The sequence below is a fragment of the Grus americana genome, chromosome 28, assembly GCF_028858705.1.
Source record: "Grus americana isolate bGruAme1 chromosome 28, bGruAme1.mat, whole genome shotgun sequence".
NCBI lineage: Eukaryota > Metazoa > Chordata > Aves > Gruiformes > Gruidae > Grus > Grus americana.
This window is the reverse complement of record NC_072879.1, coordinates 4536995-4551805: the sequence shown is the minus strand read 5'-3', so window position 1 is coordinate 4551805 and position 14811 is coordinate 4536995. Positions and strand designations below refer to the sequence as shown.

At 42.9% G+C, this 14811-nt stretch overlaps 1 protein-coding gene across 2 annotated transcripts in view; it reads right to left on the bottom strand.

The window, feature by feature from the left end:
* Positions 1-65: 65 nt before the first annotated feature.
* MLLT1 (MLLT1 super elongation complex subunit) overlaps positions 66-14811 on the bottom strand; it is a 34896-nt gene continuing 20150 nt past the window's right edge. The window contains exons 6-12 of one of the 2 annotated variants that reach the window (XM_054805503.1): positions 13205-13750; positions 9384-9471; positions 8465-8576; positions 7091-7190; positions 6794-6865; positions 5049-5120; positions 66-4531 (exon numbers count right to left, since the gene is read on the bottom strand). In XM_054805503.1, the coding sequence (XP_054661478.1) occupies positions 4403-4531; positions 5049-5120; positions 6794-6865; positions 7091-7190; positions 8465-8576; positions 9384-9471; positions 13205-13750 (1119 nt within the window). In that variant the 3' untranslated portion in view covers positions 66-4402. Of the gene's footprint in view, positions 4532-5048; positions 5121-6793; positions 6866-7090; positions 7191-8464; positions 8577-9383; positions 9482-13204; positions 13751-14811 lie in introns of both variants that reach the window. The other variant, XM_054805502.1, reaches the window with a different exon arrangement.

Below are 14811 nucleotides of genomic sequence, written 5' to 3'. Positions count from 1 at the left end.
GCCTCGTTGCTGTCCATGGAGAAGCAATACAACAAACAAAAAAACGCTTGAAGTTTTACTTTTCCATCTTACTTTATTTCACTTTTTCTAGAAAATTCCTCCATGGTTCCACAAATTTAACAAAAAGTTTAAAATTCAGGACAAACAATCCTGTAACGTATTACAAACATGTTTGTTTTTTTTTTTTTAATCTTGAAGTTAGTCTTGGGCCAGCTGAATTTCTTACAGCTGAGTGAAGAATTCATTTCCCAACACAACTTTTAAAATCCTCAAGTGACAAGGTATTTAATACCTCGGCTCTAGGCAGAAATACAATTAAAAATTATCTAGAAGTTGAAGTACTTACATTTTTCTTTAGGAGTGCAAACTCATCTTGTCAGTTTTTGATGGCTATTTCACACCCCACCCCCCGGAAAGCAATACCGATGGATTTTTGTCGTTTTAGGAGTAATACTCATACAAGGTGCACAACGGTTGTCTACAGCATCGACACGAGCGTGCCAACTAGCGAGTGCCAGGCACCTGGGCGAGCAGAGAGAAGCTTCGTCTGAGAACGGCGCCCATGCTCCAGTGCTTTCGCCAACACGACACCTGAAACGTGCAGAACCAGAGTGACTCGGGTCTCTGCAAGCAGAGACCGTGACAGGGCAAGCTCCGTAAGGGAAGTTTAAACCTCTCTCACCATCAAATACGTGTCAAGATCTGACAAAAAACTGCTTCTGGATTGTTGCATCAATCGCTTTGCTAGTTCTGATGCTACCACCGCACAGAGCAATAGAACTGGTGGCAAAATCATTGCACTTCCATGTATTCAGCCTGACCACAGCACAGCCAGTCTCGTTACCTCTGTCCAAGATTCCTCAGCTGGTGTTTTGGGATCCAGCCAGCCTTACTATCCTTTTTTTTTTTTCATTTTTATTTTTTTTTTTAATAGTAAATGTCAGTAATCAAAGCCTCAAGGCTTAATACATACGCAGACCAAGACAACAGGAAAATACTCCTGACCCCTCTTTTGCCCTTTAATACAAAGGCCAAGGACAAAGGAAAAGCTGTGTCCTGATCTCACCTCCAACACGATTCAATTCAAAGCAACTCTGAAAGCCTTCAGACTGATCAGCACTCGTTCGTGCCTTCAGTACCGAGATGAAGGACACTGAAAAGTAACAGAGTTCTGTCCATTTTCCTTGGAAAAACCATTATGGCTAGAAGTCGATTTTGGATTTTTTTTTTCCTTTTTTTTTAAACAATGCAAGCTACTACACATCCTCAAAGACCTGAAGCAATGCCGACAGCAGCACTGCCACCTCCTTCCTATAGTACAATAATCCATCCATGCTCTCAAGAGTGACACAAGAACAAACACTTTATCCACAAATACCTGTACACGGCATGTTCAGAACAGCATTCAGCCAGCCTATAGAGAATCTACACAGGGAACTCGTTCATATGTAACTAGAAGGGGACACAAGACGAGGCCCAAATTTGACCATTCTTTGTTTGCAGAGTCATTCCTCCTGTGGTCCCCGACGCTACCACATACCCCAAAAAACAACAACTCTGTAGAACAACTAAGTACTTGCAAGAAACCTTTTAGTAACAAATCAGCATGTGCACACAATGGAAAAGAACTATTGCTGGGGGAACAATCCTATTTCAGGTTTTCAAGGAGATTATAAACAGTCTAAAAAAATCCATGTGTAAAATACTTATTATAAAAACCAAACAAAATTCCTACCAATGCTCATTAGACTTCACGAACAAAGTCGGTTCCAGGACAGGACGATGCCACAGCCGCGGGCGGGAGCCCCGGGCACTTCCAGCCAAGTTCAGGAACACCGTCCCACACGTGTTCTTGGACTGGCTGGGAGCAGCGTGACCAGTCAGACCTTCACACGAGGAGGAGGAGGAGGCAGAAGGGAGGCAACGCCTCCGATCCCTCGTGGGGTAAACTCTGGAGGCTACTCATAGTCCCAGGAGAAACGCTGCCAGGATGGGCGACACAGATGCAATGGCTGTGGGAGTAAGTTACCCGGGGTGGAAAGAGGAGGCAAAGACCTCGGGAGGTCTCAGGCTGGCCACCACCGCTGCTTCAGGGACGGGATGATGTCACCAACCCCACCCGTCACTGGGGGCCACGTGCAGGAGGCACTGTGTGCCAGGGCCACTCCGCACGCCCAGGGAGCCAAGTTTGGGGCCGTAGTGACCGCACAAGGCTTGCCTCCTCCATGCCACAGACCCAACAGAGACCATGAGTAGTTCGCACGTACCCACCACACCTAACACCGCACACGGGCGAATCTGTGACGCTCGTGGACTACGTCTGCCATCCTCCGCCGCGGTGCGTCCCACTGCCAACCAAGACAGAACTGCAGCTCCTCCTCTTCCTGCTGTCCTCTGCCTTCTCAGTGTACATTTGCTCACAGGGTTTCTATCCAGGCTTGGCATTGTCCATCAAGAAAGAAAACAGCCGAGATCACTGTCGTGACAGGGTTTGCACCTGGCATGAGCTTGATTTTATATATATATATATATATATATATACACACACACACGACACATGAAAGATGGTACAAAGACAAAATTAATGGGAATCGGGTCAACATGACCCAACTCAAACAAGCTTATCATCATATTGCCACTTAAGTTGATTAGTTGCAACATTTCCATGATAAAGAAAGGGGTAACCCAAAACAAGGGACTGCAATTTCATCATGGAGAAGGGACGGCAAACCCTGGAGTGATACCACCCCCCAGCTCCCACGCGGGGCTTTCACAGATACGGGAGGTCCACTCGTGAGCAGAGGGCTCCTCTGGACCGCTGCTCTCCTCCTTGCTGCTGGCAGCCCACTTAACATTTGGCAAAAGCTTACACACTGATTGGAAAAACCGAGCAATTCTTAAAAACAAACAAAAAAACCCCCACAACAAAACAAAAAACAAACCAAAAACAAACCACCTGAATTTAGGGAACAGGAGTGTAATACAGTTTTGACAAAAGCTACAGGACTTTCCTCACAGCCACCTAGACAACACTTGGAAGTCAATACTAGTTTAACTAGAAATATATAAAAGATTCTGGATTAGTGTTCACTGTTTCCTGCCATTTCTCAAGCAGGCAGTGGGGCGGGAGAGGGAGGAGGAGGAAACAAACCAGACTTCACTTGGTTTTTACATCAGCGTTTTCCAGGTGTGTCCCAAGATAAAATTCTCCCTTGTTTTGGTTTTCCCAAAGTACAGCCACTACTATAGGGGCCACTGTAGGAGATTCCTCTTTGAGAACATAGAACAAAAACCAATCACGTATTTTGGCAAAGTTATTAAACACTGACAAATGAAAAGACGACAGGTGAGTCCCTTCCAGAGCACAAAATGCTTTGAAGATTGCTGTTCAGCTTTCATACACTAAAAATTGTCCACAAGAGGCATTTTAACAAACAAGTCAAATCTTATTAAGCGCCCTTCCCCTGCCATAGCCATTAAAAAACATAACAGAAAAACACACCCTTAAGATCATAAGACCCAACTAGGCCCTTCTTATACATACAGTACATACATATATATAATATATATATAAAATATACAGCTTACAGTTTTGTAGTCCTATTACAGTTAAAGCAGACTGAAAGGAGTGAGACTTTGTTTAGGAGCTCAGATCAACAAACACGACATCTCAAAACCCCAGCGGGAGACAGCAGATTCTAGAGGCCTCTTCAAAGAGCACAAACTGTCTCTGCAGGAAGCTGAAGGTCCTGCGTGTGGAATGATGCCCTGTAGGAATCAGGAGCCAAAACTACAGCAGTGCTCTGTACCAAACCGCGGCAGAACTAACTTGCAAGTGATCAAAACTGGAATCTGGCCGCTTTGCTCTGCAGCGGACCAGCAGGACCCCTGGGAAGCCTCCTCGGTCATCAGTCTCTAGGCTAGCTTTGTAAAAGCCAATCTTGCTTACGCAGCACGAACGCTTCTTCACAGAGCTGGAGGAAACGGGACTCGCTAGAGCTCTCCGCAGGCAGGCCGGTCCCTAGATTTGGTGAAGAAAACATCATCCACACTTCTTCAGATCTCAGAGACACCTGAAAATGTGCTCTTAAAACACAGTTACTTGAAGTAAAACCAAAAAGGTCACACTGTGCAGCTAAGTGCAGCACGTCTTTTGCTCTACTCAGGACCTGTGCCCAAGCATACTTATGAAGCTAGGGAGGACAGACTCAGCAATATGGGTGCTTGTTTGAAGCCTACAAGAAAGTGCAGCTGGCTGTGCATTCATAGAGCATGGCTGTTCTCTAAGGCAGTGCTTCGGGTGAATCAAGAGAATAAGAAGGCCTAGTTCCATGGGTTCATTTCCTGGTACCAATAAACGGGATTTCTGGTTTCAAAAGCAGCCTGCTTCTAAGGCCAAGCGTCATGTTGCTACTGCTTCCAAGTAGCTCTGCAGCTTACGGACGGTCGTCTCATCCAAGGAGAAGAGGTCAAAGTCAAAGGTTGTGTTGGTAACATTGAAATGCCCAGTTTCCTCAATGAGATTTACAATCTGTACAGAAAGGAGACAAGCAAGGATGTATACAGAGACCCTGTAAAGATTAAGTACAGCAGAAAGGCCAGCAGATACAGAGCAACCCATGCAGTCCTTTTCTCATCCCTTTGGAACAGCCTCAGAGATGAGAATGTCGCACAACATGAAGGGAATCCTCTCCCAAAAAAGCAAACCAGCTCCTCCCGCATGCCTGACTCTGCTCAGTCCAGAAAGCAACGTGGGCACATTTCTTTCCTTTTCAATTAGACCAAAAGAGCCCAGCTTTGGGACCGCTACCAGGATGGCTGAGGAAGGATGCACAATCCACACCTCTGTATCTTTTCCAACACAAACATTGCATGCACATCTGATTTTATTTTTTTTCTAAGTATCTTTGCTTTCAGAGTGAACCAGACCCTCTCAACGAAGGAGAGGCAGTGAAAGGTCAGGCATCAAAGGGGTCTGGCTGAGACCCTTGGACACGAAGATTACCAGAGTACAACAGCTTGCCAGAAAGCTGACAAATGATCTCTACCTGCTGTAGCACGTTGCGCTCTCGTAGTGCCATTAGTCGCCTGTGAAGCTCCACTAATTCATCAGTGTAGGCCTGTAAAGGAGGCATGAACAGAAACAGTGACATATGTGGCATGTTTGTATGACTGCCAAAGTGATTTTCCTAGTGAATATCAGAGGAACATGAGGCCCTTTCAGACATGTTCCTATTCCAAATTTTTCCCTAAATTTTTTCCTGCCTCCTCCATCCTTATCAAGTACTGGGAGACTAAAGACTTCACGTACATACAGATGGTCTGAAGACCGTCAGCAAGACTATTTCATGACACCATCAAACACACACATGTAACCAGCTTTAAGAAGAGGTCAGAACCATTGTGCTTAGAGGACCTCAACAAGGTGAAATTCAGCTCACTGAACTTCAGTGAGAGTTCTTCAATTACCTAAAAATACCTGCATCAATGCTCAGTGACCAACACCCCAGCAATCTACTGAACAATGATTTGTGTTTACGTGAGGAAAAAAATTACTTGAATGCAGTCTATTCCCAGTTAGTTTTACATATACCACAATGGGAAATGCAGGATTGTTTACAAGCTCAACATTTTAATTGTTCTTATATCAGGATGTTTTTTTTTCTTTACTTATTTTTTATTTAAGCAGCCAACAAGACAAGTTTCTGTTGGCACACTATTGCTCACAGGGGACAGATTCTTAATGTGTAAAGCTGTCCCAGAGTTGTTCATGTCTGTCTCAGGAGAACTGAACTCATTTAAGTAATTGTACCAAGACAAAAAAAAATTAAAAAATCCCAAACTCCTCCCAAAACATTTGGGAAATATACCCCCCTCCCCAGCACATTCATGCAGAAAAAAGCCTTTTTCCTAATAAAACACCCAAACAGTACTGCATGCTGTGCTTGCTGTGAGAGCTAGCATCTTTTATAAAACCTGATGGTATTTTAGGCCCTCTCTTCAATGGGTCTCAAGGGTGTCCCCTTCTATCTATATTAAGTAATCTAATAAAAGATATTATTCCCTACAGACCTTACCCCAGATAAGCCATCTCAGCTATGGCTAACTGTGGAAGATTTTGTAGCTAGTAGGAGACTCAGATGCGAGTATCTCCTAGATCGTGATTAACCTGTGCTGTATTCTCCTGTTGGAAAAAGTGTTAACACACGCAAGTGAGAGCTACAGACTGATTCTCTGATTACTGTAAAGCCCTCAATGATTAGGCTAAGGAGAAGCATTAAGTTCCCACTTGATTGAATTCTTTATGAAAAAGTCACAGTGGGAGATCTTGCTGGACAACTTGGGTTTGGCTATTTGCTTGTGAGTTGGCCACGTACGCTGCTCTGCTTTCCTTGGAGGCAAGAAAGAAGGGAATTTCATTGAACAAAGGTTTCAACTAAACCAGCAAAGCAGAGCATCCAACAATCTTTAATTTGTAAGATCAAAGACCAGACGAAAACAGCCTTTTAATGAAGAGGCAGTCAGCACTGCAGCAGTGGCCAGATCATTGGTTCACACAAAGGGCAAACAAACAGAACAATTTTAACATTTTGCATATGGAGACAACCTGGGGGTCCATCTATTTAACATACACAGTTTCTGCAGTGTCACTCTCCAAATTCTGTCCTTTCAACATCTGTTTTTCACTATACTCAGAACAATGTGAACAAGCTAGGCTGCTTCAAATTCTTTTCCACACAGAAACATTAGTGAATATCCAACAGTTCTACGATACGCAAATCCTCAAACATACCTTGTCATATGTTCCCTTCTTCAGGATCTTCTCTGGCTTGTTACAAGACTCTGGGCTTTTTCTTCCAGATGCCTGAGGGTAAACCAAATCAACATTAGGGACCAAAATTAGTTCAGACAACATGGTGGTTTAATGGTTTGGATGCAGAGCAGTGAACAGAGAGAAATTACCCATCTGATGAAGACAGTGAAATAGGGGAAATTTGGTGCAAAACAGAACTAACACCGTGGACTGCACAGAATGCAGGAACCAAGAGTGGCGGAAAGTAGCATGGTATGGGCATGTAGGATGCTGTACCTTATTATTTGCTGGGGGCAGTTTCTGACCAGGAGGTGGCTCTCGACTTGGCAGGCAGGAATCTGCACTATTATCACTGTCACTGTCACTAAGGCTCAGTCTGAAAAACAAGCAGCAGAGAATTAGCACCACTAGGTAACAGGAAGCTTACTTAGCTGTCAACTGAACCGCACAGAGTTAAGTGACATTCTCTTCTTTATTCTAGACTACTAAATTGTCTGGGAGAAACTCTCAGTCTGTAGTTTCCAAGAATCTTTCCCAGCTGACGTCACCTTTGCCATTTTCCATTCCCTGGGCAGGTGGAGTAGGAAGTTTTAGTTTATGCATTACAGCTAGCAGTTCAACTCTTTCATACAAAAGTCCCCTTAGAACAACTGAGGAGTTCTACAACAACAGCTGATTTTCACAAACAACAACTGATCATTTTGGGGATTAATTCCAAGATCACCGAGTACCTGTGCAAGATGCTTACCAACACCCCCCCTGAGAACACAGGCAGAAAAATGTGCTTCGTGACCTTTGAGATTTCCTACTTATTCTCATTCTTCTTGTGGCCCTACAGATGTATTATAGCAGGTATCCTACTTTTGATGAGCTTGAAAAAATTGTTTGTTACCTATCCCCTAAAGGTATTAAAAAACCATCCTTCAAACTGTCTCCATTCCTGTTTAGTTGATAATGACAGAGTGCAACAACAGATTTTTTTTGTTTGTTTTTGGTAAACACAAGCACCATTTGAAATTTGCAGCTGCAATCTGGGCCAAGCGTTTGGTTTCAAATATTCAGCCTGAGACAACAGCGTTTCCTGAGGACAGAAGAATGAAATTCAACTACTTCCATTGACTAAAGCAGGAAACAGCTGTTAACCAAGTCCCTTAGGAGTCAAGTAACCAACTGTCAGCACACACTAACAGCAAAGACTAAGATTTCCCAGTTTTGTATCAGTAAAACGCAGTAAGAAGAGCACACATGCTGACAGCCTCCAGAACACTTCTCTAATCTCTGCAGATCAAAGGTGCCACTCACCATTCAGCTCAGCAGAGATCTGAAGATGACAATTAGGTGACTATTTTACAGGGCTCAGTCACTAACACCTGCAAGCTCAACACACACACTTCCCAGCGGCTGCCTCTCTTTGAGCTCTGGTGATCTCTACTCACCTAATTCTGTTCTCACCCTACTGTTCTCATGGACTCTGTGTCCCTACCCCATGCTAAGTACTCCGCACATCTGCCCCTTCTCTCCTTGTCTCACACTTTCCTCTCCACACAACCCCATCGCTTTGATCCCTCCCTCCAAACGGAAGGCACACAAAAATACCAAACGTGGAGGACAAAAAGACAACAAACATCTTTCTTCCCGATTTGTTACCACCTGGAATCCCGGCTGACTGGGTTTGCTTTGACTGCTGCCTCTTCTCCAGAGGAGCTGTCATCATCATCCGACTCCTCTGACTGCAGATCTTCCACCATGGAGCGCAGCGGGCCTGGGATCAGAGGGGAGAAAGCAATTCAACGCTAGGACACATGCAAAACCCCATCTGAGCTATCTGATCCAAACTGGATTAGTTATCATTAAGATACATCAAGATTCCTCAGTAAGATGTCACTGGTATTTTAATTTTGCACAAGGATATTGCTAAAAGATGCTGTATTCTAGCCTCAAAACTCAAGTGGAGTTGACAAACCCCATAACTGCTGTAAAGTTCCCCTACCCGCCCCCAAATCCTCCTACTCTCTTCTGAAATGAAAACAAAAGGACACATTTTTCACACGTTTGGGGACTATTTTAAACATCTCTTGAGACAGTATTTGTAGCAACACAGCATTTGCTGAGGTTAGAATATTTACTATTGCCGCAGTGTATCTCTTTGGATTATCAGTGGATGAATCTGAAAAAGAAGCTATGTTATGCACTGGCAAAGTGATGAATGTCAGATTTATAATTTTTAATAAAGTATATATGAGATTGGAGGAGAAATATTCTGGTGACACTATAGATCAAGCAGCAGCAAACACATTTATAAACCGAGGCAGAAACCAAAGTCAACAGGGAAAGAACCAAATCCAGAGAGATACCCTAGTCATAAATTAACTGTCAAAACAAGAAAAATACTTGTTCATGATTACACTATAATATTATCGCCTTTTCTTGCTGAAGCGTCACAGCTTCAACACATGGTTGCACACAAGAAACCACATTAAACTTATATATGGTGCTGGGAAAACAGATCTAATGAGCCTTTAAGGTTATGCAAGGAAGATTTTAACAATTTTTATTTCTTGCAACACACCTTGACTGTGGTTCTGAGATGGCTCGAAATCAGAGTCAGAGCTGGAGTCGGAGCTGGAGCTGGAGTTGGAAGGGCTGGACTGGACAGACTTAACCCCCCATAAAAGGGAAAAAAGAAAAAGAATCTTAACCTTTCTAATCCAGAAAACCAGCGCAGAGCACAAAGCACAGTGAGACAGAAGCATTTGAACACTTTACAACATCATACATAACCGAGTGCAGTTCTTGGAACTACAGAAAACATACAAAATGCAAGGTGGATAAAAGCAACGTTTATGAAAACTTTGGCACGCTGTAGCTCAGCGCTCCTGGGCAGCGGCATCAACAGCTCCCACCAAAACCCTTCACACCACTAGTTTCAAATAGCCACAAGTGGTGAAATGTAGCATCTGAAAAACGTCAAAGTGAAAAAACCCTTACTTTGAAATGTGAAGGATGACTAGCATACAGCCTAGAATAATTATCAAAGCCCTCTTAAAAAGTGTATTTATTGTAACCCACAAACATTCCCTGAACACCTCGCATTGATCGTTAAACATGGAAAGGATGTCTATCCTAACTAGCTCAACTTGACTCCAAAATTACTTCTAATTTATTACTATACCCTCAAAACAGCTGCTTCTACACAAATCTGAGTGATCCACTGTGCTGTTTCCACTTTACTGTGAAAATATAACAGGAGCCAGCTAAACTCTTGTGAAACCAACTCCACCGACTGTCAGTATTCAGCAGAAATGCCAGGAGCATGCTGTAGTAAGAGTGAATAAAAAGGTATAATAAACTGCTGCTAATAACAGCATCCAGAAACAAAGTTTTTGTGCTATATATGGGGTTTTTAATAGAGATCCAGGTGTGGTGTAGCAATCACATGCTTTAGCTCAAAGGACCACGAGGTGGCAGTGAAGGTTAAATCAACTGTTTCATCCCCAAGAGCAGCAGGGACTACTACAGTATCTTAAAGGGGGTTTTTTTGTTACTCAGTAGAATCTAGTTTCGAGATTGTCGATGTACTGTAATATTATCTTGCTTTTTTAAAAGTAATTCTCTGGAAATTCAGCATTTCGATTTCCTTGCACCATCCCTGGGAATCCACCTATTGCTTCCATTACCAAATCCCAATGCTAGAAAAATCACACATTCCCACTGATCAATAAACTTTATTACAGAAAGCGTTAATACTATAAACATTATAAACAGGTAGAATGAGGCACATCAGCAGCTTTCGACATTAATAAGTGAAAGCAGTGGCATGACTTTCATCCCTATACCACCCTTCCCTAGAATTTATCACCCAAGTATTGTTAGACTTTCATTTATTCAACTGTAAGAAGGCAGGGAAAAATGTCAAAAAGGGGTATCACGACCCTTGGAAATTATTCAGTAGCAAAGGAGAATAATTTAACAATGCCAATATCTGATGTATTGGCACATTGCAGCAGCCCAATTTTTTTTAGAAAAATTACAACAAGGAAACAAAGAGCAATATTCTCAAGATAGGGGAGCACACCTCTTGTATCTTACCCACAATTTAATCCCATCATCCTTTACTCCTGATAATCTGGCAGGTATTGCCTTAAAATGACTTAACAGGACCTAAGAAGCACAAGCTGGAAGTTGTTCAGACTCCCTGTCTCTCCTTTTGCCATTAACTCTATCAGCTATTTCAACCGTTTAGGAGGCATACAGCTGGATACGCTCTGCACGCTCAGGCTGCAGTTACTGTCACCGTGATATGACAAAAGCACACGCCGACAATGGAAAAAAGCAAGCCTGCCCTCACATCTCAGCCTCTCCCTTTTGTCAGCGCTAGCATTTAGGCAGCCAAGCATGAGGCCAGTTCAGGGATCTGGACTTGATGGGGGAAGGAAAAAAAAAAAAAAGGAGGCAAAAAAAAAAAAAAAAAAGGACGGACGACTAACTTTCAGCAGGAGCTGAAATGGAAGGAGAAACTCCTCTACCCCATTGCGAAGTCACACGAGCTCTCAGGCCAACAGTACAAATGAGAGCAGGACTGTTCCTTTCAACAGCAGCCTGCAAAGATGTCAACTCAAAGCAATCGTGGAGTTGCAGCCTCAGAGCATGTTGCACAATACGTTGGCTGCAGCAGCAAAGCTGATTTAAGAGTTTCCGGGCCCCGGTCCACCTCCAGCTGTTCATTCGCTTTAGTGATGTGGCTTACCACACAGATCCACAAACAGCTGTACCAGTACGAACGATGGAGTAGCAAACTGCAGCACTGGGAGCAAAAAGAACCCCCAGGGTGGAAAAGGAACTCAGTCTCCTCTGCTGATGCCAATGCATTATGCAGTTATACCCTGAAGCTTCAAGTTCCACAGAAACCTAAGCTGATCTGACTGGCGGCTGCTGCAGTTCCCCCTCCATCGCACTGAGTATTCCTACCCTCCTTCTGGGCTAGCACTCAAATACCTCTGTCAAGCATCCAACAGACACAAGAATTGGTGCAAGAGAGGACACGGAAGCATACAGAGCTGGGGGGGGTGTGTGTGGCAGGACAGGACTGCCGCAGCCGCTGTGGAACCACAACCACAGTTTGTGGTTTCACGGAACACTCTAGACAGCACTATCAGCTGCATGGCAAGTCCCAAGGGGATGGATGACACCTAAGAAAGAATGAAGTACAAGACACTCAGGACCTAAGAGACACCAGCACAGTTCAGAAGCTCGCAGCGAGGGCCACGTATCCGGTACAGAAACAACGGGCTTGCTACACACTGACGCACTTCAGGTATAAGGTGAAGAGTGGAGAGGAGCTGCCTCTTTTTAATGCACAAGCTACACATTTAATCAGTCTGGAAAAAAAAAATATATCTTTGTGGAGTAACTTGAATTAACACTTCCCCAATAAACTCTTCTACTGGGAATCTTTGAAAAAAAAAAATCCTTTCTGAAATAAACACATCAATACTTACTGTATCATGGTGGTGATTAAATCATAACATGAATTGTCCCTAGAAGATTTATTCTAGTAAAGCAGATCTTTCTAAAAGTGGTCAGTAGGAAGCAATTCAAAAGTTCATGTGATATCCTGTGAATCCCATTAGGTGATATGGCTTCTTTATAGCAAATACAAAATATGCAAGCAAAACATAGTGAGAGTTTGGATTTAAGTTGTATCTTTCCCTTTTTTGTATTTTTTGCCTTCTTTTGGAAAACAATTTTTAGAAGACAGAGGAAGAGAAATGTTCTTAGTTGTAAAAAAGATAAAAATATTTAGATAGCTTTTAAAAACAGTAGTATAACAACATCATTTGTTTTATGTTTTACAACGCAACTTACTTAGGTCTAGTGGCATGTGGTTCCATTTCGAGCTTTAGCCAACAGCACATTTCTTATAGGCCATGTCAGGAATAGGGGGTTTGGTTTTATTTACATTTTAATACTGTGTTTTTCAGAAACACAACTGAAATTATTTCCTCCTTTTCTGAATTAAGATGACATTCAAAACCATTATGCTGTTATAAGCAGGTACAAAGTGTATCTACACCCACTATACTCTAGGTCTATAAACGTTATTGCAAGAGATGAACTAGACATCATAACCTTAAACTCTGACTTTTAGGTAATTCTGCCAGCAGATAAACCTAAATAGAACTGCATATCTGAAACAGGAGGCAAACCAGGTAGCAGTAACAATTAATACTGACAGGATTTTCAAAAGAGAGTTTTGAGATACAACCCAGCCTAAGCATTTGCCAGTCTGGTTCTCTATCTTATTTAAGGGACAATTTTTTAACACCTTTTTCATGCAGGGATTTAAGCAGCATGCTTAAAAATTCTGGTAAAGGACAAATCCCTACTCACCTCTGACTTGAAAGAAGTTTCATCCTCCGAATTTGACTCCTCCATTTCCACAGGCTTTTTGATCTCCTTGGCCTCACTTTCAGATTTTACCTTTTCCACTTTGGCATTCATCTTCTCCTTGGTTTGTTTCTTCTCTGGATATGAGGAAGACGAGGTTCTGGGAGATGTCCCTAGGATATTCTTTACCCCTTTGGAGCTACTCTTTTTTTGTTTTTTGGCACTAGGCTTTGGTGACTCCACATTGGAGGGCCTCTTGCTGGAAGACTTTAACTCCGGCTGTGGCCCACCCTTTGGAGAAGTGTTCTCCAGTTTGGTCTCCTTCACGGCCAGTTTTGGTTCCTTGAAAGCAGCTTTTGGAGGTGCCTTCTCCTCCTTAGGCAGTTTGTTCTCAGTTGGTTTTCTGGAAGAGTCCTTCAAAGGCTTGTTTTGTTCTCTTTCAAGGTCTTTGGAGGAGTTTTTACTCTCAGAGTCTTTTCTTGGCCTCTCTCTGTGCTCCTTGGTTACCTTGTGTGGCTTAGATGCCTTGCTACTTTCCTTGTTTGCATCCTAAAATTCCGCAACAGAAACATGCAAGCTAGGTATGAAACTGAAGCTCTGCACAGAATTATAAAACACATTTTCATAAATCACATTGAAGCATTTGTTTCATGTAGACATCCACCCACACACGCCTAATGTACTTATCTACCTCTGAGGTAGAAATCTAGATTTCCCAAAAACTGATGGACAGAGATTGACAGGAGGCACTTAAACATCTACATTAGGACAGGATGAAACGTGTTTCACAAATGCCTGTTCCTTTCCATCATCAATAAAAGGAGGTCTATAAACATCCATAGATGTTCAGTTCTGATTTAATCTGCAGGGTTAATATCTGTAGCCAGGTAAGAGGAAACCTACTCAGGCTGCGTTACACAAAGTTGTACTTCACACCGCATTTGGGGGAAAAAACCCCAACAAACCAGCAACTAAAGCAATTTTTAAGGTTAAATCACACCCATGGCAAATGCAAGTTATGTTCGCAGCCTAGCCCCCAACTCACCACATCAACAACACAGCAACTTGACAAACATACTGCATGTCCCCACAACCATAAGAGAGCCAAACTCTCTGATATCAGCAGGCATTTTATCACCTCTAATAAGAGCTTTAAGGCACCACTCCTTAGAACCCTGCCTATCTTAAAAGTCAGGTATGTGTGAAGGCAAAGGAGTACTTCCCTTTGCAAATTATACATGAAGTCAAAACACTTCAGAGAAGCGGGTCTTGGGGGACACCGGAGTAAGACCTGGACAGGCAGAGATGCAAACACATACGCATCTCTGATGGCAACCTGAGGAAGGGAAAAGCAGGAGACTATCGTCTCTATAGCTACTGGCAATTTTCACCAGTGCATGTGTCAGAGCCCTTTACTTCTGTTGTCTCTGTGTTCTAATGCTTAATTCCTGACCAAAATTAGATCAGCCGCTGACAGACAAGTCATCTTTATTCTGTTTCATAACATCAACATCAGAAGACATGACAAAAGTGCCAGAAGTGTTTAGAGCCCTGAACAAAATGGATATCAAAACTGAATTACAGCATAAATTGAACTGCTGTTAATATTT